Raw genomic sequence first — 24,860 nt, 5'->3', positions numbered from 1 at the left:
GTGTCCTTCACTCACTATCTCGAAGTTTTCTCAACCACTAGAGGGAGTTTCAGTAATCTCATATTCTGACGATAGCTCGATAATGACAACCGGCAATGACATCGGTAGCTAGTGTGTACAACCTGTCTTGTTTTTCACTGCGAGGAATCTTAAAGTTTTACCCAATAAATCCATGGCGACCCTTTTTTCCACCTGAACGAAAGGGGCCAAATTAAGCTAAACACTAATACCCAAGAATGATAGAGAAGTTTGCGACTTCCGAATTCGCCGTGTAGTAAGAGTTCATTAATAAACAAACAAACGGAAGGGGAATTACTTGTTTGTGAAAAAGAAGAGTAGCCGAAAGCAATGGAAAGAACCAAACACAAGAAATTAATGTTAATTTGTGCTTTAACAATTTAACACGCGGAGCTTCATTTGCATTAGTTTAGTTTTATTTTTAATATTACAAATCACAATATTACCAAGCCATGCACTGAATTTTCACAAACATGCAATCTCTCCTATTTTTGTTTGTTTTGTATTGCGAAGGGAGCGTCGTCAGAGTAAAGTAACTGTTGTTTAATGGCGCCACCTTGAGTACTCAATTCGCCGTGATGGTAATCAGTACTCAATTCGCCTTGCTTTCAAGCCTTGGTTATTTTTTGACATTTGACGTTTATAGTGTTTGTTGGAGTACTTGTTATTTCTTTTTGAAGGAATTTTAGTTGGTTATCCACGCGTTACTTCGGGGTTTTTTGTCAACAAAAAAGGTTTTTTTTCGTGAAAATCTAAGTCAACTATATTTTAGGAAAACCGGTGTGAAAAGGTATCGGCGATATGAGTACAATACTTGAAAAAATTGCGGCCATCGAGTCCGAGGTAAAATTGAAAATGCAATTGATATAGCACTCAAAATAAAAACTAACCTTAACATCATTTGCTGCAACCGTTGCTACTATGGAAATTTGGATAAATATAGATGGCACGAACCCAAAAGAATAAAGCTACATCAGCTCATCTGGGTCTTTTGAAAGCTAAATTGGCAAAGTTGCGCCGAGAGCTGATATCACCAAAAGGTGGTGGTGGTGGTGCCGGTGGTGATGGTAACAAGACATAGATATATTAATATATGTTTAAAGATCTACGAATCATAAATTCTTAAAAATTTCTTAATCGCACAGGCTTTGAAGTTGCTAAAACTGGTGATGCTCGAGTTGGCTTCGTGGGATTCCCATCAGTTGGTAAATCAACGCTGCTCTCTAACTTGGCAGGTGTCTACAGTGAGGTTGCAGCGTACGAATTCACAACATTAACCACGGTTCCTGGTTGTATAAAATATAAGGGCGCAAAAATTCAGGCAAAGAACTCAAAATCACTATATTATATATTTGTTTTCTAAAATATGTGCATAATTTTACGCCAACAGCTTCTGGATTTACCTGGTATCATTGAGGGTGCTAAAGATGGTAAAGGCCGTGGTCGGCAAGTGATTGCTGTTGCACGAACATGTAACTTAATTTTTATGGTGCTAGATTGCCTTAAACCCTTGGGGCATAAAAAACTACTTGAGCACGAATTGGAAGGCTTCGGCATTCGCTTAAACAAAAAGCCTCCAAATATTTACTTCAAACGCAAAGATAAGGGAGGTGTCAATCTCAATAGTATGGTACCGCAGTCAGAATTAGATCCTGATCTAGTCAAGACAATCCTGTCCGAATATAAGATACATAATGCTGATATTACCTTACGATACGATGCGACCAGTGACGATTTAATTGATGTTATAGAAGGTAACCGTATCTACATACCCTGCATTTATTTGCTGAATAAAATTGACCAAATCTCCATTGAGGAACTGGATGTAATTTATAAGATTCCGCATTGTGTTCCCATTTCTGCGCATCATCGTTGGAATTTTGACGATTTGCTAGAAATGATGTGGGAGTATTTGAAGCTGGTTCGAATGTAAATGCCGTATTATATAAAAGTTAAACTATTACAAATATTTAATATTGTTGTTTTCAACAGTTATACTAAACCTAAGGGTCAACTACCGGATTACAACTCACCTATTGTATTGCACAATGAACGTACAAGCATCCAAGATTTTTGCAATAAATTACATCGCTCAATTGCTAAAGAATTCAAATAGTAAGTACCCTCTACTATCTTCAACAAATTGTTTGACCCAACAATTTTTCACCTGCTTTAGCGCTTTGGTGTGGGGCTCTTCGGTAAAGCATCAGCCCCAAAAGGTGGGCATTGATCATATCCTAAACGATGAAGACGTTGTCCAAATTGTAAAGAAAGTATAAACGTAGGCAGTGTATTATTTGCATGAACACTTTAAAGCTATTATAATTTTTAAACTTAAATAAAGTTGACATTTTTGGACTAAAAATACAGGTTACCTATTATGATTGTATGGAATGTAATTTGTTTGAATGAAAATATATATGCCCAAATTTAAATACACTTGAGCTTCGGAAAAGATTAAAAGATATTTTTTATATTTTACGTGACCAAAAGAAGAGAGAGAATAATTTAAAAGTATTAGCAAGTATTAGGACGTCTATGATTACAGACCGATCTCGAAGATCTCGTCGATATCTAAACTGTTTGGAAATATTGTCAAACATTAAAATATATTATTTATTTTGCAAATAAAAGTATTGTACAACCATACCAGTATTATTTTGTTACAGGTAGGTTCACAGTTTCCAGTCAAGCCAACATGTCTACTAAATTTTATTAGTTGAAATTCTTTATTTGGGCCTTTATTTTGCTTATAGTTTGAGCGCGATGTTTCTTAAATAATTCCTTTTGCTGCATCTTCTCTTCATCCTCTGGTGTACCTCAGGGAAGTATTTCGGGTCCTTACGTTTTGTTTTATTTATCAACGTTACTTGTAGATTTTTTTCCTTCTGGATGCGGATGATTTGAAAATAAGATATTTATATACTATTTACAAATATTTATGTATATACTCTTAAGGCCGATGTTAATAGTTAGTTATTTGGTGTAGCATCTCTCGACTATCGCCTAATATTAAAAAATGTTTTAAACTTGTGTATTCAATAATAACTAACGTTGTTCCTATATGTTCTACTACATATAATCTGTTGTAGAAATTAAAAATTTAGGTGTGGGTTTTGATAAGCTTTTTACGGCTTTTGTTCGATTTACATTAGAATATGTCATGGTTTTCGTAAGTATGCTCTCTCTCCCCTGAATTTCTATGATCCTGTCCTGTCCCGTCAAATGAATCCCGCTTACTTCTAATTAATCTTAAACTGTAATTTTTATTTAATATTATTAAGGGTGAAGCTGGCTGCTAAGTTTTCCATCCCTACTAGGGTTTCACGTAATAAATATCTTTTTCATTTGATTAAATTAAGATCAAGCCACGCCCGCAATTCCCCCAACTGCTCGGTCTCGTCATGAACTTAATAATACCTCAGATTCTATTGAACTTGATTTCACCGTATCGAACCTATACTTTTCTGCTCAATTAAACTGTATTGTAATTTAAAAAAACTTTTTGTGGCAACCGGCAGTAAGCAAACCTACTTACTTAACACCCCTATCCCTCTGGCCCCAATCCGTCGAAACAGCACGTTTCCTGGGTCTAAAGTTAGATGTGGTAGACGAGGAATCGGTAACTAAACTGCACTGGCAGGGTTTAGTAAACTGTTACAACAATAATAAAAATTGTTTATTGCTTTCAGAATAAATAAAATTCGTATTAAAAATTTTAGCGAAATTGAATATTAAGAATCCAGGATTTAGCGGCAGAAATTTATATTGATTTTAGGCAGTGAAAAATTTGAAGTGAGAAGGATGCCAAAAAATACATAAATCGATTCTTTAATTTCATCCCAAAGTTTAGCGTTTGAGAATAAAAAATTCAAAATTATTTTTAAATATTTTATATTCAATCCAGTTTCTCATTTCGTAAGTTTGCATGCATATTTATATATGATTTTGTAGAGGCATATAATATGATATACATAAATACTTAAATGCTATCTAAAGTAGTTTTATGTTCCTTTGTTTTAGATTATTTTATATAAATCAAACAAATATTTTTCTTAGTACGTGTTCTTTGTGTAATTGTAATTTATAATGAGGCATAACAGTAAATCTGGGAATATTAAACGAAACTTGGCTAAACAGCAATCAACATCATAAGATCGGTCAGGACCCCCAGTCATAATAAAACCAATATATACACAAACATTTGCTTTCATCGTTTGTGTTTGTGCTTCCCCACACGCAAGCACCAAAAGGGTGCTTGAAGTTGAAAAGTAAAAATTCACCTACTAGTAAAGAATTAATAGGTTGGCTTTCTGATTTAAAAAATGTACAGATCTCCGTCACTAAATGCAACGGCTATGTATGTGTATGTGTTGTTACGGTTCCCTGCATAGTACGTATGAGTGCTCCAAGGCGCTGTGCCGGTTTAGGAGGGATGCATTTGCGGACGTTCGGTTTATTTAACCACGCCATTGTTTTGATTTTATGAAACTGTTTTTCCAGCACGCAATGGACCGCGTGTTCGTTTAGTTGCCGGCTCAACTATACTACTTGCATTCGATTCAACCTTACCCTCCTCGTAAGTAACAGTGTTATCCTATCATGAAAATATGAAAGTTGTTTTAAGTGGTTTGTAAAATTCGAGTATCATGCTCACCTGGGCATTAGTCGGGGAGTTTTCATTACTCGCTAGATTATCAGCAGGGCGTTTTTCGCCGAGGCGCATTGTTATATTCGTGCTACTAGCTGCTGAAGTAGCTAACTTTTTAACTACCGTTGAGACATTTGTCGACGTAGTTAACTTTGACGCTGCGGATATTGGACTTGATGCTAACGTATACATATCCAGAGGTATGTAAACCTTTGTATTGTTACCGGGTTTATCTAAAGGCTTATAATACATCTCTGGTAATTGTATTTGTACAGAAAATGAATTTGAAGAGGTGCTGCCATCACCGATTTTAGAGTTGATTATGTACAAAGCTAGATCACATGCCGCCCATATTTTCTAAAACAGTTTACATAGATTTTAAGTTGCGTTTATATCAAAAATAATCCTTTGCTGTAACTTATAAGCATGACTTACGAAGTTATATGAATTATCTTCTGCATTCGGTGTGGTATCCTGGTGGTCTTTCATCATCTGTATAAGATTTGTGTAGAAGCTGTAGGAAAAAGCTTCTCGTCTCGCCATTAGCGGTTCAAGAATAAAACGCAAACATTTTTCAACTTGTTTCAGCTGGTTGCGATCTTCGTAGTTGGTGAACTTTGGATCATGTGCAAGGAGGGGTATCGCGAAAGCTAACATGAAGTCAGGCAAAATGTATGCGGTTTGTGTATCGTTTTTGCCCTCTGACGCTGTAAAAAAAATGTATAATGAAATTATTTAAGACAAAAAACTTTTCTACGTACACATTGTCGCTATAGTTTTGAGATAATCACGTCTTTTATTAACATCGACTTCTACGTAGTTGCGAATGACCTCAATAAGTCTAAAAATAAATATAAAATCAATTATAATTCTAAACGATTGTAACAAAATAAATGCATACCTTTTATCAGTTTCATGACCAACTAATGCGTAGTATCCCATAAAATCCAATGGTAAGCATTTGTTCGGTAATCCTTTGCCCAAACCTTTATGTAGCTTTCGTGCGAACATGTCGCGTACCTCAGGCACAGGATCACACTGTCATAAAATTATACATTGTATGTATTTGTAAATTAATATTTATATGTAAAATCCTTACCATAACTTGCGATAAATTGAAATACTGCTCAGCGTTGTACTGATCTCCAACACCTTTTTGTTCGCAAATCTTTAGCATGGCACAAGCAGCACTGAGCCGTAGCCACGACTTTTCTGCCGGACATAAACGATTCTGCTCTAATAAATCACCTCGCTGATTTATAAACGCGACTAACATACGAAACGTCTTCTGTGCGGCATGTTCATCTGAACGCAGGCCTATTAGCCAGCGCGCCATTGTCTTAAGTGCATCGAGCTTGCAAAGTGTGTCCGCAGGCAGTCTGTTTTTGTCACACCAGTCACCATCCGGTAGAATGCAATCACGTGTTTCGGAAACGCCTTGGATCAGTAATTCTTTGACAACGCGTCGCGCTATCATATTTTTCACAGGCGTGAGGAAGGCTTGGGGCATATGATACGCAATGTGACCTAACGTACAAATTTTCGTATGTTGATACGGATCTTGTGGGGAGAGCGTGACGCGTAATATTTCTATGATTTCATTAAAAATAGGATGAATGATAGGCGTTTTTGGTGGAGGACTAATAGCTTCGGCGCCAGCGCCACCTGCCGTTTGAGTTTGTACATTGACAAATATGCAACGAACTGCGTGTTTGGCTTGTTTTATAGTCCCGGTTAGCGCAAAATCTTTACAAATTGAAGCAAGCGCTTCCAAAAGAGCTGGATTTGTGTCGCAGAGAGGATGGTATCTTCCTAGATGGGCGAGTGCCTTTAAAATAAGTGGTGCAGCGTAATCCTCTTCGTGACTCAATAAGGCGATCATGTGTTGTAAGGTTTCATCGGTGAAAAAATGAGCGGAAAATATATACGAAAGCATCTGAAAAAAAAAGTATTAAAAGATCATATAATTGATATAATGAACTTACACATAGAAATTTAAGACCAAGTTCTCCGGCTTCGTCACTTGGTATACCCACTTCCTCCACAATTTTGCCGCGTTGCATACATTGGTCAATAAGGCTGGGAAAATTGCGTATACAAATTTTTTTTATTCAAGAAATTCATACTTTCTCCGAATCCTTCATTCACTACATACCTTATCAAAATTCCGATGGACTCTTTATCCACCATAACTGATGCAATTCGTTCTATAAGCATTTTTACGGTATTATAATAAATATTTGCCGTCATTGGATTTCCGAGTTTCTTCAGAAGCAAGGACATGGTATCTGCACACTCTTTACAAGACACATCACGCTTTAATATGATCTCCATGTAACGCAATAATGTTGTATCTTTGCGCATGTTGACACTAAATTTCGCTATAAATTCACTGGCTTTAAGAGGGTCTGGCAGTAATCTAAATTACAAAGTAATATTTTTAAGCTGTAATATTAGAAAATATAATTATCATCTTACTTGCAAATTATGGCCTGTTTAACGTTAAGTTGGTTTTGCATTTTTTGTGTAAGGTCTTTGGTGTGATGCATTTTTACCCAATCGCTAACAGTTTTTCGTGTTTTCATTTGATTTTTTTGTATTTCCATAAATGCTTTCATGGCATTATCATCGAGTGTACCAAGCAGATGATACAACTTTTTCATTCTTTCCTCGGGCGGCAGTTTGTACGGCACTAGGCAGGTGATAAGTAAGCGTTCAACAAGTAGGCGATCCTCAATCCCAGGCATATAATAGCCATGTAAAATTTTATTTTTAATCCAACCTACAGATTCCTTTACTTCAGAGGAAAGATCATTAGGCTCACATTTCACTCCTTTATAGATAAATGCTAGTCCGTTCATAGCTTCTTTACGAATTTTAAATTTCTTGTCTAGCGTACGTTCACGAACAATGTGCAATAAATCTTGAGATTCGCATACGATATTGAATTCTCGCTTCGCTGTCGCAACAATAGCCATCACAACTTCGTAACGTACCGTTTCATCGGAATCATGCTGTCGCGCCCGTAAACATTCGATAATATCTTTGCGCAAATGTGGATGATTGAGCAAGAAATGCATTGAAGATTGTACACATTTAACACGTATCGCAGGTGCAATATCGCAAAAGCGACCCAAGAGCACACGCAATAATGCAGTGTGTTTTTTTGAAAGCTGAGAATCCTTTTCGGAAAACATTCTTGCCAATAAAGATACAGCCTCTGAGGTGGAAACAAATTAATTATTATTATTAAATAATATAATCCTAGATTCATAAACATATTTTAGGTTTTAAATATAAGAATACTCACTCATCCGTTCTATTTCATTTGTAGATTTTAATTTACATTCCAGTTGTGGCAAAACAGAGCACATCAGATTCGGACTAATTTGATTTAGCTCATAAATCAGATCATAAATTTTTGAAGTAATCGCAATATTTTTATCAATTTTACCCATAATAAGCACTTGGTTAAAAAACTAAAATGAAATAAAGAAATTCATATTTGGTTAGTGTACACTCCAGAGTCAGTTTAAAACATACGATTTTTATAATTGGTTCCAAGGCGTAACTAGTCTTCTGCACTAATTGTTCTGCTAACTGATGAGCATGAATATTATTAGATTTCTGAGGTTCTACAATGTTAATCAAAATTAAATCCAATAACGGTGTTGTCACATTGTCTGCCTCCGTAATGAGGGGACTCATTATGTCAATCATGAAATTTTTCACTTTGGTGCTATGATTCTCGCTGAAAATATAATTTTTTAAAACCATCTAAGTTTCTAAAAACATTCAAATAAATACATACTTAATTATTTTAAATATCATTGCAAAAAGTTGACAGAATATTTTCTGACAATCCTCAATTTCAAAACACATGTTAAACGATTTTACGAAGGCCAAATTTTCCAGCAAATAGAAATATCTTTTAAATGATGCATCTTTTGGATCTTTGAGACCGTGAAGTTGCTTAATGAAGAACATGAATATAGTTTTGATTTGGTCTTGGTCCTTATATGGTGCCTCAGGGGCAAACACTCTTAAAATATCAGCTATACAACATGCAACTAAAAGTTGAACATCACGCGACGTGTGTTGTAGAAAGTAATCATCTACTAGTAGCAACGCCAATTGTATGTAGTCATGAAGGTGTTTTTCATCTTGTCCCATCGCTTGTAAGGCATGAGTTAGTGTCTGGAATTTAAAATTATGTTACAAAGGGTGCCGATCGAATACATTCATTATCTTACCTTAAGTCTACGGATGAGTTCGTCTGTCCCTAAATCCTCAGTCAGCGGACGACAGCCTGAAGGATATTTTACCTCCGTCATCTTTGATGCTATCAAATTATGCCGGATTTCTTTTGTTTCTGTACTTCCTTTCTGAATTCTTTGCTTTAGTTAAATTTCAGATTATATTTAAAATATCTATGTGAATATTTCAAAAAATAGTTTCGTTGTAATTAAAAACAATTTCGTTAACATGTACAGGTCGGAGAGTTTTATTTAATAAGGATCACATTTAAAGTGATATTCAGAAAATTAATAGCAAATATTACATGTTATTGCAGATAACAGGGTTGCCAAAGTTAATTGACAATGCATTTGAAAAATATTTAAGATTTCGTTTATTTTACGATGTTATATGTCTGTGTGCGTAAATGTAGTTAAGGTAATTATACAGAAGAGCGGCCCTTCAGAAAATCAATATTTTTGTAAAATTTTTTCAATGATATCAATAAAATGTATTGTAAAAGAGTGTTTAAGATCGGGGGAACTATACTTTTATGTAGGATTTACTGTTAATATGAATATCAAATCCGGCGGCCCTTCAGAAAATCAATATTTTTGTAAAATTTTTTCAATGATATCAATAAAATGTATTGTAAAAGAGTGTTTAAGGAGTTCTACGCAAAAATATTGTGGATTGCGTAGCCGGAGTTGGACTGATGAGGGTTATTTTTTTGAAGCGCGGCCGAAGGCCGCCCACGCGAAAAGGAGTTCTACGCAAAAATACTGTGGATTGCGTAGCCGGAGTTGGACTGATGAGGGTTATTTTTTTGAAGCGCGGCCGAAGGCCGCCCACGCGAAAAGGAGTTCTACGCAAAAATACTGTGGATTGCGTAGCCGGAGTTGGACTGATGAGGGTTATTTTTTTGAAGCGCGGCCGAAGGCCGCCCACGCGAAAAGCAGTTCTACGCAAAAATACTGTGGATTGCGTAGCCGGAGTTGGACTGATGAGGGTTATTTTTTTGAAGCGCGGCCGAAGGCCGCCCACGCGAAAAGGAGTTTTACGCAAAAATACTGTGGATTGCGTAGCCGGAGTTGGACAACATTTCAAAACACTTATATAATGTTCAAGCGGTAATTCTTGTTGTGTCGCCCGCCGGATTTGATATTCATATTAACAGTAAATCCTACATAAAAGTATAGTTCCCCCGATCTTAAACACTCTTTTACAATACATTTTATTGATATCATTGAAAAAATTTTACAAAAATATTGATTTTCTGAAGGGCCGCTCTTCTGTATAATTACCGTAGTTAAATTTAATAATGGTATATTTCCAAAAATTAGTTTTCATCACATTAAATTGCTCTCCTTGTTTGCCTTTCTTTTTTTATTTAACGGTTGGCATCACTGAATTAGGTATGAAAATAAATTTAGTAAACTTCTAGTCTCATTTAATTTGTTTATTTATTGGAATTCGTACGTAAAATATCACGAAACTTTTATATCAACAATAAGCAAAAAACGAAACTAATTTATAAGCTACCGGCATGCTTATATTCCTACACTTTTCCTTTTTTGCGTATTCTTATCGTCTTGGTGCTTCACATCAGCGCTGTTGCCGCTGTGGCTGTCACCAAAACTGGTACACAACACCAAAAAAATTCTATATTCTTACATCTTTGCAATTTAATATACAATTCACTTTATAATAGGAGACATCGAATGTCCACTTTATTTGTCGTTTTTCACTATAGTTGCATATTTCTGCACTAATATTATGTAGATTTTCGCGCAAATACCTAACAATATTTTTACGCTATTCTTCTCCGTGCTTTATTCTTCTGCTGCCGAAGAGAAAACCGAACGCCATCTTTTGAGGCGTCGCTGTTACCGAAATTTCCGTTGCAGATGGCGCTAGTAAAACTATTGACTATTTCACCTGTAGGTGGCGCTAATTGATTGTATATTGAAAAATACAACTCTGAGCTAAAAAATTATTTCAATTATTATAAAGCCGACTGATATATTTGAAAATGCTACATGAATTCCGCCCGGGTATAACCCTATTAACTGACTTGTAAAAAAACATTCCAATCTTGTTTAAGGTTATCAGCTAAAATTCCTTTTTGTTCCAGAACATCTCATAAATTTCTCCTTTCATCTTTTACATGATCTAACCAGAAGTAACTCTTATGATAAAAAAGCAGCAATCTTATCCGTCATACATATGTGTAGGTGGTATTTTTCGTACGCTCTTGCAACTCTGGTGAAGTTTTCTCTCCTGACCATTTTAGCAAAAATATTTTGGTTTGTGATAGGGATAGATTATTTTACCTTTAAAATATCAGTATTATTCATGGTTGAGATTATAGTTGAATAAAGGCGGAAGAATCTAGAAATCACTAATCAATCTTTAAATTTCAATACGTATTCGAATAAGGGGTGCATCATGGAGCAAATACCGTACGCCTGGTTGCTAATTGGAGCCGGTGCCCTTTGGCTTTTCCGGTATGTAGAGACTGACATTATTTGGATTCTACGTAATATTACAGGACATCTCCTTTTATAGGATTTATATGCAGGGTGGTAAATATCGAAAAAATACCACGGCTTTAGGGAAAGTGGTAGTCGTCACAGGAGCAAACACTGGCATTGGGAAAGAGACGGTCCGTGAACTTGCTAAGCGTGGAGCCACTGTCTATATGGCCTGTCGCGATATGAAAAAATGTGAAGAGGTATTAAATTAGAAGGAAATAAGGAATTTACAGATTTTAAGAAAATATTGGAGTGCACTTACACTGACAAACTAAGTACATGAATAGTATATATTATTTCGTTCTCAACATATTGAATACTACGTTCAGATAGATATGTTTATAATTACTGATTTAATTGATGTAATCTTGTTTTTAAGGCCCGACAAGAACTAATCAAGGACACATGTAATAAAAATATACATGGCGTGAAGCTAGATTTGGCTTCCATTAAATCAATAGAAGAGTTCGCTGATAAGTGAGTAATTCAAACTTCATTACAATTCAAACAAAAATATTTTAGAAATACAATTTGTACTTAAAGTTTCAAGAAACTCGAATCGCGTCTAGACATTCTAATCAACAACGCTGGAATTATGGCCTGCCCACACATGGTTACTGAAGACGGTTTCGAAATGCAGATTGGTGTTAACCACTTAGGCCATTTCCATTTAACTAATTTGCTTCTCGATTTGTTAAAGGTTCGTTCATATTTAGAAAATAATTTGTATTGATTTTATGTAATAAATTTTTCTTAAGAAATCCGCTCCCAGTCGAATAGTGGTGCTATCAAGTTTAGCACATGCAATGGGCCCATTTAAAAAAAATGATTTCCTCAGCGAACATTCCTACAATCCTTCAAAAGTGTATACACATAGTAAAATTGCCAATATTTTGTTTGCTCACGAATTGGCCAAACGTTTACAAGGCACTAAAGTGACTGTTAATTCATTGCATCCGGGTGTTGTCGAATCAGAATTAATGCGCTACAATTCAATAATTAATAAACCGATTTTAAGGTATGTATAGCGTGCATTTCGATATTTCCGTAAATAGTTCCCTCCTTTCTCTGTTCTTACAATTCAGTTCTATTGCAAATGTTTTGAAATGGCCATTTTTCAAAACAACGCCGAACGGAGCTCAAACTACCATATATGCTGCTCTGGATCCAGACTTGGAATTTGTTAGCGGGACTTATTTCAGCGACTGTCAGCCAAAAAAAACCACTTCAGTTGCTCGCGATGATGAATTGGCTAAGTGGTTGTGGAATGAAAGTGATCGCCTTATCAAATTGAGATTAGCGCAATTGGATTTGAAGTAAAATATACTTGTATCTAGAATGGCAGTAAATATAAATATGTCCATATTTCTTGCAATGTACGGCATATATTGGAGGCAGATTTAGTCGAAAATAACTGCCTAATTTTATTCGGAGAACAAACTGCATATATTATTGAGTAAAAAATTAAATTAAATATTCTATCAAATCTTCTTAATAATACTATATTTTTCTTTTAATGCATTATCTTTTATTTATTGTTAGGCCTCTGTAAGTTTTTTTTGTTAAAATTTCATAAATATTTTAGAAATTGCCTATTGGGAAAAATTCATGACTTAATAAGAAAATGTTTTGTATTCAAAGAGCTTTCACAGAAGAAATCGTCTTCTTAGTTGATCAACAATATTGCTCACTCTTCAGTTTAGTAGTAATATATCAGTAATAGTAATATAATGGTAATTTTTCTTAAGATTAGTAAATTTCATAAAGGCAATACATCTAATACGCTAAATAAATTTTTTTTTTATGATTTATGGGGAAAGATTTTATGTAACATATGTATGGCATCTTATAATACTGTATTTCTGTTTAAATAGGCATATTATGCCAATAGCCACAGGACGGGGACACAAGAAGCCACACAATTTGTCCACGTCCCAAGGAAAGAAGTCAAAAGAAAAAAAAAAATGGATTGTGACGAGTGGCAACTTCTTGAAGTCTGGTGAAACAAGTATATACGTTTCATTTTTCTGAAATGCACTTTGAGACCGAGTCTGATCGGAAAAAAGCTAAACATTCTAGTGATGTTCTTCCAAGGCCTGTCCAAATTCAAAATATTTGGAATGAGCCTGTTCAACCCGATTTTCCAATCGTCGATGCTTGTACTCAGACTGATTAAAAACCGCTTCTAATTAATAAAAATTAAGTATGTAAATTAAATACGACTGCCGGATTGCAACTTTTGAAAAAGAATTGGCCAGGTTCAATGCAAAAGTCGTAGAGTTTGAGAAGTTTAAGTCCAGCAACAGCTTAATTTAATTAGAAAATAACGGGGAAAGGCATCAATGGACGTAGGAATATATTGAATCGACAATAACATTGCATTCAGCTGAAAAAACTAAAAAATTGTATTTAAATTAAAATATTGTATTAGATGAAGATGAGAATACAGTTTTTTTTTAAATGTCGAATACACTCTCGCATTAAGTATTTGATCAAGCTTTGCTCTACAGAGTTTTGACTATAACTAAGTCGTTTTATTTATCATTTCAGTACAGATTTCAACAAAAAAAATTATTCGAATAAAATGCAAACGAAATTTAAGTTATACACAAGAAATAATACTACATCTTATATAATGTAAAGTAAAAAAAAAAGGATTAAGAATACAAATAGTTTCACTCTAGTTTCAGTTTTAGCACTTATAATAAACACTTTAGTTAAATTAACAATGCATATTTTTACATATGAATTTTTACATTTGAATTAATAAAGCTCATTTCACCGCTTTATGCACTTACGTATTGTTTACTTTGTGTACTATTTCTACTACCCCCCTGCTATCATTTTCGCGGGGGGCGATCACTGGAGATCACATTCTTTCCCTTTCTCCCTACTTCCAAAATGCAACAATAGATTAAGAAGCCAGGCGATCGCCTCTGGTGATGGCGCTGCATGGCAGCTTCAGTTTTCATAATAATTATAATATTTACTTTGTATTATAAGCTTAATACAGAAAAAAAATTAAGGAGTGGAAAATTTAAGTTGTCACTGAATACAGAACAATTTATTATTAAAGATTGGGAAAATTTTCGAAATATGTATTTCGATTTTCAATGTGGCCCATCCCCTTTTATAATCGCTACGGCGTACAGAAAACTTCAAACACGTTTTTTTTTTACTATATTTTTTAAGAAAGTCGGATTCATAGCTCGAATACTGACCAACTAAATTTAAATTTAAGGTTGACCCATTGTTACAAAAATAGTAATTCGCAGTTGCTGTCGACCCGGCCGCGTGACCTTCAGAGAAGGCATCGTCCAAGAAAAGCTGTGCAGCCGCTATTTTCTTGTATATAGTATTACTTTGAAACCGTTAATGACATGCTCAATAAAGGACTTTTTTCAGAACTTTAATTTATTTCATTGCCTGGCTTAAAGAAATACATCCAAACAGTGATAACCGATCCCATTGGTTATTAAATGTTTGGCCGCTATTTTCTGTTTAGTTTTGAGTTTATTATATTCAGCACTTGTCTGCACTAACTGTTAATAACTGCCGAATCTATTTTAAAGAGAAGTTTGAAAGTACTTACAGTGTTCTTAAATATAATTGAAAATTTATAAGCGTGTGAATTATAATGGTTTATTAAGCTTACAAAGTACGTACATACATATATGGAAAAATATAACGAAGCGTGTTAAACGTTTTGGCATTATCAAAAAAGAGCAATCTACCATTTGAAATTGATTTTAATTTTTACATTTACTTTTTTTTTTTAATTTTAAGTTTACAAAAGACATTTTTGTGCACCTAAATATTTGCTTTAAAGCATGCTTGTGAGTACAATTAATTATAATTATGTTTTTTTAATTCAAAGAAAGCTATAGACATATATGATTCTCTTTCAATTGTTCTACTCCAGCAATAAAATTGTTTATGCCTGAATGTATATATGCATAACCCTTGAAATCAGCTGTAATTTTGATCTACAAGGATTATTAGTAATGCTGACTGCTAATGAAGTGACCGGATGAAAAACATCATCGAACTCACAAGTGTTAGCCAGATAAGAGATCTGACAGCTGTCGTTCCGGAGTTTGAGGACTCGATTATCACAATTCGCCCTTCCAATTCGGGGTAAATGAAGTCGCGATGCTTCAAATATTCGACCACCGCTTCTTGATCATGCCATTTCATGCTTATGGGTACAGTGCCATTTTCAATCAGATCATGGTTGTCACCGCCATCTTTAAGGAATTCAGTCGTTATAATGCTATATTCTTTGGAATCGTCTAACGGTTCGTAATCTGGAACATCACATTCTGCACAGCGTACTTCGACCGCAGTCACCCGATTACCCTCTTCATTACGGTAATCGTAAGTAACTCGGAAACCAGAAAACTGCAGGAAACCACCACTGGAATCTTTGGTGCGTTTCGTGGCCGACAGTTCAAGGGTAGAGCGCAATTTCTTTCCAGATATGCGGATCACATAGAGATTGTTTTTAAATGGCAGAACAGACAAAATGTCATTTTCAGTAATTGAACCATCCGAACGCTTATCGACACCGGCACGTATACCTATTTTATAAATATAAATGTGTATCAGTACTAAGCAAATTAGATATGCATGCAGGTTCGAGCAAATATAAATATAGGTACTACGCACCACCACTATTAATGATTGCAATTGGTGCATCAGTCCAATAAGTACCACCTTGATCTTCAACCACTCGAGCATAAACTAAAGAATCGGCAATAAAATTGCCTAAATTACATTCGAATCTGCGACAAACGGATGAGCTACCCTCAAGTTTCACTTTAGTGTGCCCCACAATTGAGTTTTCCAAATCAGTGATATTGGGTCTGTACACTTCTAGTAACTGCAGGACATCGTCTTCTCGTGGCACAGATGCATTTAACAAAATGGGTGCCCCATCAAACTCAATGAGATTTCCCTCTTTATCGAACTAAAAATATTGCCGAAATATTTTATTAAATTATGAATAGTAATATGAAAGTTATAGGGTATTTTCTGAACCTGCCCACCTGCAAATGAAGCTTGCCTAGATATTTAGTGTAGGCATACGCTTGTACTACAGGCACTTCCTTGCCGCTCTTCTGTGTTACAACAGTCGGGTAGGGACCCTCACTGCGCTCTGCATCAGGCTCTGTTCCGGTGTATAGAAAAGAGTGGGAGTGGCCTAAAAAGATTGGAAATCAATAATGAAACCTAACTAGTAAACACGAACGTCTTTCATTGAATACTTAATAGGAATACTTAATTATAGCTTACCACCAATAACAACATCAATCTCGGGGCAATTTGCAGCAATTTGTTGATCTCGTTGGTAACCGGAATGGCCTAAAGCAATAATAATGTTTATGCCTTGCGCCTTCAATTTTGCAGCCTCTTCACTAAGCGAATGAAAACGAAAATATGGTTTTAAGCTTAAAAATAAATAATTCATAATTTAACTACTGACTTAATACTCTCAATTTCGTCCATAAAGTCAAGTGTATTTGGCGTTATTAAATACTTCGTATCAGGCGTCAAATAACCAATCACACCAACTTTTGTGCCGTTAATTTCAAAAACAGTCGAGTTCATCAAATGCTCGGCCGCACTCATTTCAGGCACCTTACTTAAGTCCAAATTGCAAGTAACAACGGGGAATTGCACATTTTTCAAAAATGGCACTAAGCCTGCGACTTTTTCGTCAAATTCATGATTCCCCAATGACTAAAAAACGAAAAAGGGGGAGTGTAAGCAAAATAAAATGCTCTACTACTTACGATTGCGTCCGGCTGTAATTTGTTCAGGAATGCTGCGCTGATGTTGTCTTTAAAGACAGCGAACCACGATGTTCCAGTATAGGTGTCTCCAGCATTTAGGTATAGCACCGGTTTACCACCATCTGCTGCCTCTTTTCGATATTTTCGCACTCTTTAATATGTAAAGGAAGGAAACTTATTAACTTTGAAAAATCAGATAGATTGTTAATCTTTATACACTCACTCGTATGCCACTCGCGCAAAACCACCATAACATTTATTGGAGTTGGCGTCTGATTCTAGACATTTGCCGCCATTTATATTGGTTTGTTCGAAACGAGCGTGCATATCATTGTTGTGCAGTACTATGAATTCAGTGGCAACAAAGGCTTTTTTATCAATCGGGTTAGCACGTGACTGACTCAGTAACGTGGCATAAGTCACCAGCAAGCATAAAACTATTTTGGTCATATCTTTGGTTTAGTGCTGAAAAAGTCAACGAAGCTTTTAGTCTTCGGAAACGTCAACATTAGTAAAGAGTTATTCTAAAAAGGCAATTTTCAATTTCCCCGTTTGGCATCAAATAGTTCGGAGACATTTTTCCAATTCTAACGATGGTTCCACGCAGGGCCAATTTGATAAGTCGTATAAGTTATCCAAGGATATTAAACTCAGAAAACGCGTGTTATATGAAACCACTTTCGTGTTATCGAAAGAGCTTTTAGAATCGACAAAGATGTGGCGTGTATCGTTGCTTTTTTGCAGATTCTTTCCAAGTAAGATGAATAGCGGTTGATCTGTGTGCGTTTTTTTTTTCATAAAAATATAAATAGGTCGATATTCGTGTACGAGTTTGGTAAAAAGAACATACATATATCCATCTAGTTATGCGATCCAATATTATAGTTTTACAGCATATATTGGCCTTCTAACGAAAGCCACAAAAAAAACAAAAATATTTTTAAATATTCCCTAAGATAAGCTATTACTCCATAAATGCGTAACCATAGTGAATACACCATAAATGGATATGAGCGCTAATAACGGTTTTTATGTTTGCAATACGGAATAAGCATGCGATATCGGTATATATATTATGGAATGCATATATTCATACATTATATATACATATGTATATATGTTAAAAATATAAAAACGATTTAAGACTTAATCTTTATTAATTTAAGTCTATTATTTTGACTAAATACGTTTTTATTTAATACATATATTTATTTTCACACGCCGTTTAAATAAGACCAAGTAATTAACTTGTTAAGTACACTATGGAGCAAAAGTGATCACAAAATTACAATTCAGCTGTATTATAATCAATTTCAGCGCTATGCATGGTTTTTTATTAAAACTGGTACCACCTATTTGGAATTAGTGTGTTACAAAATACTAGGAAACAAAAACAACAATTATAGTATTGTATAACAGAAGAATTTGAAAGCAGCGAGCATTTAAGAGCAACATGTAATCACTTTTGCCCTCACTCTATTTCCCCTTATGATTTGGAAGTTAACCGTTAATATCAATAACAAGTTTATTTATTTCGATAGATTTGTACGGTATTCGTTACTTCCTTTATTTTTCTGTTGCGTTGTGGTTTTCATTCGTTAAGGTTCATTTTGTGAGTAAAATTTATATTTTGTGAAAAATGCGAAAAATTAATAATGAAAAAGTGGTAAAAGCTGGAGAATTAATTTTAGAAGGCAAATCAACGAGACAAATTGCTTCTGAGCTACGGATATCTCAAGCTATGGTGATTAAAATTAAAAAAAATAAAAATTTGAAAGGGCCAAGTGCAAAAAATGGCCGCCCTCGTATCCTATCTGACCAAGATGCAAGGCACATGGCCAGAAGTTTAATGGCTGGAAAAACCAAAACACCAAAAAAGCTGCTGAAAGCATAGGAAATAAGGCTACTGCTTGGACCGCGCGTCGGACACTAAAAAAAGTTGGATGTTTTGCCGCCAAAAAGCCCAAAAAGCCAAAACTTTCCGTCAAAAACAGAAAGGCTCGAATGTCATTTGCCTTAGCTCATCAGCATTGGACTATAGAAGACTGGAAACGAGTGATATGGTCTGATGAATGCAAAATTATTCGGATTAACTCAGATGGCATACGATATTTTTGGTCTGACACAGGAAGAGCCACCCAGGGTCATCAGGTAATAGAAACGGTTAAACATGGTGGCGGATCACTGATGGTCTGGGGATGTTTTCCCTATTTCGGAGTATGACCGTTAGAGCTTATTAGAGGAATCATGACGAAAGAGGTGTATCATCAAATTCTGTACGAAAATATGCCGGTAGCTTTGGGTCAAATGGAATTTCCAGAGAATGAAGTAGTTTTCCAACAGGACAATGACTCCAAGCATTCCTCAAAGCTCGTCCGAAATTTTCCAAAAATCCAGAATTACGAGACCGTTGAGTGGCCATCTCAAAGCCCTGACCTCAATGCTATAGAAAACTTGTGGTCTATAGTGAAACGACGGTTAGGTAACTTTGATGAGGCCCCAAATAGCATTCATGAACTGTGGGAAAGAGTTCAAATAAGTTGGGAAGAAATACCGGTAGAAACGTGTCTAAACTTAATAGCAAGCATGCCGAAACGTGTGAGAGCAACAATAAAGGCAAAAGGAGGAATAACAAGTTATTAAAATTTTAACTATGTATATTTAAATTTGAATTTCGAAGCGAGTGCAAAACTGAACACATGTCCTTTTTTGGTTTTTATTAATAAATAATATAGAATATATTGTAATGTTAAGTTTATAAGTATAATGTAATCAAGTTCCTACACCTAAGTATAGTAATATAAAAAATAAATAATGCTAAAAACTTAAAAGCGGTATTAAAATTTCTGCTGAATCTTTTTAAATATCTTTTTTGTGCTCACTTTTGCTCCTTAGTGTATATACAGAGTCACTTCCAATCCAAGTTTTTTTTCTTATTGTTTTAATACTAAATGCCGCTACCTACTTTGAGACGGGCAAACAACCGAACCGATCTTCAGCAGGACTGAGGCACGAGTAAGCTTACGAGAACTACATACATCAGAAAATCAATTGGACTTTATCACGCTATCTAAGGCAGAAATGAATATATGCATACATATGTTGTATGTACGTATAAGCAACATTTTGGACAATAAATGTGGCAGGCTTGAGTACTAAACTGTCGATAAGATACTAAACTACCGAATTCCAAAGTAGCTGAGAGCTGCATACATACATATGGAATATATGTAAGAATACATGGACGTACCCAACTAACACTAAAAAAATATTTTTCCAACTTTGAAGAAATGAATAGTTCTCAGGTTGATATCCAACATCATCTCCAATGCATACTAATCTTAGACTGCTAAAGAAAATAATTTCAATTTAACTATGCCGTTTCAATTAAAAAGATATGAATTATTTTATTATTATTTTAATGGAATGCTTGAGATCAATTGGAAAATCACATAGGAGTTCAAGGTGAAAACTAACTTTTCCCCAACTTGAGTAACAGTTCAATTTTCATCCAACGAAAAATGTTCTTTTGTTGAAAACGCTATGACTCTACACTTGAAGTACTGTTGAGAAACAGCTTTGGAGATTTGAGAAGAACCTTAGTTCTCTATTTAACGCCAAGTTGAGCTCAAGCCTAAACGTTTATTGGGTAGTTAAAAAAACACGTTTCAAAAAGCAGATCAGTGTTAAGTGTATCACTTACACAAGCTTGTTTAAGTAGATATGTATGTATTGTACGTTTTAAAATTTTAATGAAATAAATTATCTTCTGCGTCATATCTTACTGAAGGTGCTTAACGGCGAATGATCAATATTTTGCTGGCTATATGGTTAATTATTTATTTATTTATTTATGGTTAATGTCGCATACATTTGAAAACCAAGGCTAAATTTTAAATTTAAAATCCACAGGCTCATCAATTTTTTGTTAGGTTTTGTAATACTGTCGTTGACATCTTGTTAATATGAGTATTATGATTAAAAACTTTGGATCTGAATTTGATTGATTTCGTATAAAAACAAATTTCACAACGCAAAATACACAACGAGCTAAAATAGTAACGAAATAAAAATAATAAAGTCTGTGCTTTTGCTTTAAAAACTACTTAATTGTTTGGGATAACCCTTTTTATTTTTCGACATAGTCTCCTGTTCTAGTTTGTTGATTCCTTCCGAATAATAGGATTTGTCCAAGTTTGGTGCGTTGTTCTTTATTTTTATGGCAGAAATACACTGTGAGATTTGCTGTTGCCTGCCGAGGGGTGACCGTTATAAGAAAAAAAATTTCTATCATTTTGCTGTTTCACGCACGACTACCGCAGAGGTTAATTACTCTGGTAAAATGAAGCGCGTGTACGATTTGTTAATCAGAAAAAGGAAGTCACCCGCAATCTTCCTTCTCTCTTTAGCAATTCTTCATACAGATATGTATTTAGTTAGTCATTAAGGGACATGCAGAGTTATATTTACAAAGCCGTGTTCACAGGCCGGCAAGGCTAGGATTAAATGAAACAAATAAAAAGAGAGCAACCAAAAAAAAAAAAAATTGTTTGGCAACGGCAATTTAATAAAATACACCAACAATCCGTAACCTTAAAAACATTTCTTTATAATATAAAATCTAAAATAATATATATTTCTTTAAATTTGGTGCAATCTAAAAAAAAATTATTAAGTTGCCTCAGCGGCATATTAATAAACGAATATATTGTAATTTAGTCACTTGTTTTCATTAATTTAAAAAAGAAAAAAAGACTTCGAGCGCACAAAAACTGTATAAAAACTAGTCATAGTATTAACGCCAAAATTGTTTCTGCTATAAATTAAAGTAACGGTACATTCTGCATCATGAAATTTGGAGGGATGATGTGTGTGATAATAAATTATCTATCGATTTGATTAAAAAAAAATACGAAGCTCGAAAATTATAGCGCAACTAACTGATTTTTTTTAAATTATGTTCCATTGAAGGTTTTTGTATGTCTTATATGCATGTGCAAGTACAATATTTTACCAATGAATGAATGTACATAATTTATATCCTGTTAAGATGAATGCTAAGTTATAATGGACAGTTCGTCTCAGTCTCTTGGAGTCCATTATCACTAGACTGCACTGTATATATTTTTATTAAATATATAATTTGCGAAAGGGTTGAATTTTTCTTGTTCTTTTCCCATACTTATGATAAGTAACATTTTTGCGAGGCCCTATAATGAGTGGCCATTTTTGTCGTAAAAGCTTATGCTAAGAGTACCTGAAAAAAGTGAAAAATTTCCTGGGGTCGTAAATCATCAATGACTGGTTTTTCGAGAGCATTTCGGTACAAATTTAAAAATTGATGTTCCATAACCGTTGTATTTGCATAGGTTGGACTGAGTCATATTAGTATAATTACGAAAGTACCTATTACCTTAGCAACGGTACCCGTGACACTCCTTAAAATTTGTGAACATTCATACACACCTGCTATGTATACGTGTACTTGTATAAGTACGTACCGTCTTACCGCACAATTTATTACACTCCAGATATATAAGTATTATAAAATCACAATTTGCCGTTCAGAAGCGACGTAAGGCTATTAGATCCTTCAACATCAAGTAATAACAACAACACTTCAAATTGAGAGGAAGCTCAGCCAAATACCTAATAAAGGATGTAAGCTCCTATTATGTACAAATGCACATTTATTGACAGATAAATAAGAACATAGTAAAAATAAAAAATAAATAAACTTTACTATACTAAAAGTTGAAGTATTTGGCTGTTTGATAAAGTTTATATATTACTTATAGATGAACCGCTTGGAGGAGAGGCGCTTAGTTTTAAAACTAAAAACAAAGTGGCTTAGCAGCGATTTCATTGATCAGTGTTTGGTTTTGCTTTTTTGTAAGTATCGGGTGTTTTCTTAACTGCATGAAACCTATCGATATCGATAGTTTTTTTTTTTAACAGCTGAGAATGGCATACAACGTTTAACGCCAGAAAAAAGCTTACACATTGTGGAAAATTACTTAAAAAAAATAAATCTGTTCGCGTAATTCAAGCTTCGAATAAAAATCCATCTGCCATTCAGAGCGGGCATAAAGCTGTATGTTCTTAAATTTCGGCCATTTGTAGCCAGAAGAAAGGCACATACGCACAGAACGCTGGCACAGTACGTAGGTTGTCTGTCTTAAAATTAATAAGAGAACTGTGTCTGGATGGATGAGTTACTCCGATGAGTAGAGGGCACAAAGGACCATGCGGTCGAAGTGCAAGCCTCCAATAAGTCTTATCTAATCGAATCTACATTTGTGGAACAACATCAAGCCCCACACCACAAATTGGAGGAGAGCTCGGCCAAATGCCAACAACACGCTGCAGAGAGTGGCATTCTAATTTATCTGTCCATTGGTGTCTGTATGTGTATATGGATCTGTATGGTTCGTTTAATGTCTTAATATTTCATGTGATAATGAAAGTTTTACATGCAAGAAGAAAAAAAACTATTTTTTCCGAAATAAGTATTCGCGTGAATATTCAATGTACATACATACTCGTACCTACATACCTATGTACATAATTTCACATATGAATGTTTTTAAATACCTACAGCTGAACCAATTTGGTTAATTTGAATATAAACATTTAGGGAAAGCAACAATAAATACAACAATATTATTTAAAGAAGTAAGAAATAAGCAACAATTGGCATAACAACAACAATATTTACGGGTTTGCAAAGAATTGAAAGCGAAAACACCCTCTTAAATGCTTTCGAACCTGTTGCGGGAATAGTCATATTATATAATTCTATATATCAAAATGATGAATACCATATAAACCGCACATTTTTGCTAATTGAACATTATATGTTTTTTGCTATGTACATATGTACATGCAAAAGTCCACATATGCTTTCTGGCACTTCTGCTACAAATTTAGCTTCCAAGTTCAGCGGAGTGGCGTAATTGCGTGTCTCATTTCTTTTAATAATTTATTCCTTTTTTAGGGAGCGTTTTATTTTGGTAGCTGTTTGAAATGCAAACTATGGCAGTTTCTTAATAGGGTTTGCCACTAACGGTCTTGGAAATTAATTAACGAACTATGAGTAAGAAACATGTAATATAATAATTATTTGAATACCAAGTTTGAAAGGCGGAGGGTAAAAAGAATTCATGTCGCCAGTCCCACATATTTCATACATAAAAGTTCTAAGAGCAATTTCAAAGTGTATGCCCACATGTACATGTGAGCAAAAACCAACTTGTGAAAGTTATTAATTAAACCCTAATGAGATCATCTTGGCCCACTTGCCTCTTCAAGCAGCTTACGTATACTAGACTCATGTATGTAAATTCAAGAATAATTCGCTTGAATTTGAGTGTATCGAAAATTGAATATTTGAACCTTTTACTTCACATATGTAAATTGAATGAAAATAATAAAGGTTCTTTCAAAAGTGACGCCTAGATGTCAGTAGTGAATAATTCCTAGACGGTACCTTTTTTATGGTAAATGATGTAATTTTTCACATATGGCATAATTGTTGAGAGCCATATTTTGAATAAAAATAGTGAAGCCTGAATGAATGTAAATTTTTACAGTTAAAAAAACACATCTTAGCGCGTGTTTTGAAAG

At 34.6% G+C, this 24,860-nt stretch overlaps 4 protein-coding genes across 7 annotated transcripts in view; 2 read left to right on the top strand and 2 right to left on the bottom strand.

Moving 5' to 3' along the window:
* The first annotated feature begins 679 nt into the window (after positions 1-679).
* Positions 680-2,385, top strand: LOC129245916 (GTP-binding protein 128up). Its single transcript, XM_054884357.1, has 6 exons — positions 680-861; positions 962-1,085; positions 1,164-1,339; positions 1,409-1,947; positions 2,011-2,133; positions 2,195-2,385. Exons 1-6 carry the CDS (start codon positions 820-822, stop codon positions 2,295-2,297), a joined length of 1,107 nt encoding a protein of 368 aa, XP_054740332.1. The 5' UTR covers positions 680-819; the 3' UTR covers positions 2,298-2,385.
* A 1,510-nt stretch (positions 2,386-3,895) lies between these two features.
* On the bottom strand, positions 3,896-10,760 carry LOC129244829 (sister chromatid cohesion protein PDS5 homolog B-B). The gene is made up of 14 exons (XM_054882705.1): positions 10,580-10,760; positions 8,923-9,099; positions 8,481-8,866; positions 8,213-8,420; positions 7,980-8,148; positions 7,148-7,889; positions 6,825-7,088; positions 6,655-6,748; positions 5,769-6,605; positions 5,571-5,707; positions 5,431-5,510; positions 5,105-5,376; positions 4,676-5,026; positions 3,896-4,615 (listed from the first exon to the last, which is right to left on the bottom strand). The coding sequence occupies exons 2-14, from the start codon at positions 9,001-9,003 to the stop codon at positions 4,502-4,504; spliced, it is 3,735 nt and encodes a 1,244-aa protein (XP_054738680.1). The 5' UTR covers positions 9,004-9,099; positions 10,580-10,760; the 3' UTR covers positions 3,896-4,501.
* A 397-nt stretch (positions 10,761-11,157) lies between these two features.
* Positions 11,158-12,956, top strand: LOC129244831 (retinol dehydrogenase 12-like). Its single transcript, XM_054882711.1, has 6 exons — positions 11,158-11,412; positions 11,474-11,639; positions 11,819-11,916; positions 11,983-12,139; positions 12,198-12,457; positions 12,525-12,956. Exons 1-6 carry the CDS (start codon positions 11,354-11,356, stop codon positions 12,757-12,759), a joined length of 975 nt encoding a protein of 324 aa, XP_054738686.1. The 5' UTR covers positions 11,158-11,353; the 3' UTR covers positions 12,760-12,956.
* A 2,109-nt stretch (positions 12,957-15,065) lies between these two features.
* The window catches only part of LOC129244830 (protein 5NUC-like), a 30,304-nt gene continuing 20,509 nt past the window's right edge, over positions 15,066-24,860 (bottom strand). For all 4 annotated transcript variants that reach the window (XM_054882709.1, XM_054882708.1, XM_054882706.1 and 1 more), the window contains exons 2-8: positions 17,458-17,699; positions 17,235-17,385; positions 16,925-17,181; positions 16,735-16,856; positions 16,488-16,642; positions 16,108-16,408; positions 15,066-16,019 (exon numbers count right to left, since the gene is read on the bottom strand). In XM_054882709.1, coding sequence (XP_054738684.1) covers positions 15,454-16,019; positions 16,108-16,408; positions 16,488-16,642; positions 16,735-16,856; positions 16,925-17,181; positions 17,235-17,385; positions 17,458-17,684 — 1,779 coding nt within the window. In that variant the 5' untranslated portion in view covers positions 17,685-17,699 and the 3' untranslated portion in view covers positions 15,066-15,453. The remainder of the gene's footprint in view (positions 16,020-16,107; positions 16,409-16,487; positions 16,643-16,734; positions 16,857-16,924; positions 17,182-17,234; positions 17,386-17,457; positions 17,700-24,860) is intronic.

Source organism: Anastrepha obliqua, chromosome 4 (genome assembly GCF_027943255.1).
Source record: "Anastrepha obliqua isolate idAnaObli1 chromosome 4, idAnaObli1_1.0, whole genome shotgun sequence".
Taxonomy (NCBI): domain Eukaryota; kingdom Metazoa; phylum Arthropoda; class Insecta; order Diptera; family Tephritidae; genus Anastrepha; species Anastrepha obliqua.
The sequence above is the reverse complement of the archived record's forward strand: the minus strand, read 5'-3'. Positions and strand labels throughout refer to the sequence as shown.

What these genes read in the sequence shown, in the direction of transcription:
- LOC129244831 (XM_054882711.1), top strand. Translation starts at nt 11,354, where the DNA reads ATGGAGCAAATACCGTACGCCTGGTTGCTAATTGGAGCCGGTGCCCTT. An exon ending in ATATGAAAAAATGTGAAGAG is followed by an intron (nt 11,640 to 11,818) that starts GTATTAAATTAG and finishes CTTGTTTTTAAG; the next exon opens with GCCCGACAAGAACTAATCAA. An exon ending in ATTAATAAACCGATTTTAAG is followed by an intron (nt 12,458 to 12,524) that starts GTATGTATAGCG and finishes CTTACAATTCAG; the next exon opens with TTCTATTGCAAATGTTTTGA.
- LOC129245916 (XM_054884357.1), top strand. Translation starts at nt 820, where the DNA reads ATGAGTACAATACTTGAAAAAATTGCGGCCATCGAGTCCGAG. An exon ending in TGGTGGTGCCGGTGGTGATG is followed by an intron (nt 1,086 to 1,163) that starts GTAACAAGACAT and finishes TTAATCGCACAG; the next exon opens with GCTTTGAAGTTGCTAAAACT. An exon ending in ATAAGGGCGCAAAAATTCAG is followed by an intron (nt 1,340 to 1,408) that starts GCAAAGAACTCA and finishes TTACGCCAACAG; the next exon opens with CTTCTGGATTTACCTGGTAT.
- LOC129244829 (XM_054882705.1), bottom strand. Translation starts at nt 9,003, where the DNA reads ATGACGGAGGTAAAATATCCTTCAGGCTGTCGTCCGCTGACTGAGGAT. An exon ending in TTGGTCTTAAATTTCTATGT is followed by an intron (nt 6,606 to 6,654) that starts GTAAGTTCATTA and finishes TTTTTTTTTCAG; the next exon opens with ATGCTTTCGTATATATTTTC. An exon ending in CAAAACTATAGCGACAATGT is followed by an intron (nt 5,377 to 5,430) that starts GTACGTAGAAAA and finishes TTTTTTTTACAG; the next exon opens with CGTCAGAGGGCAAAAACGAT.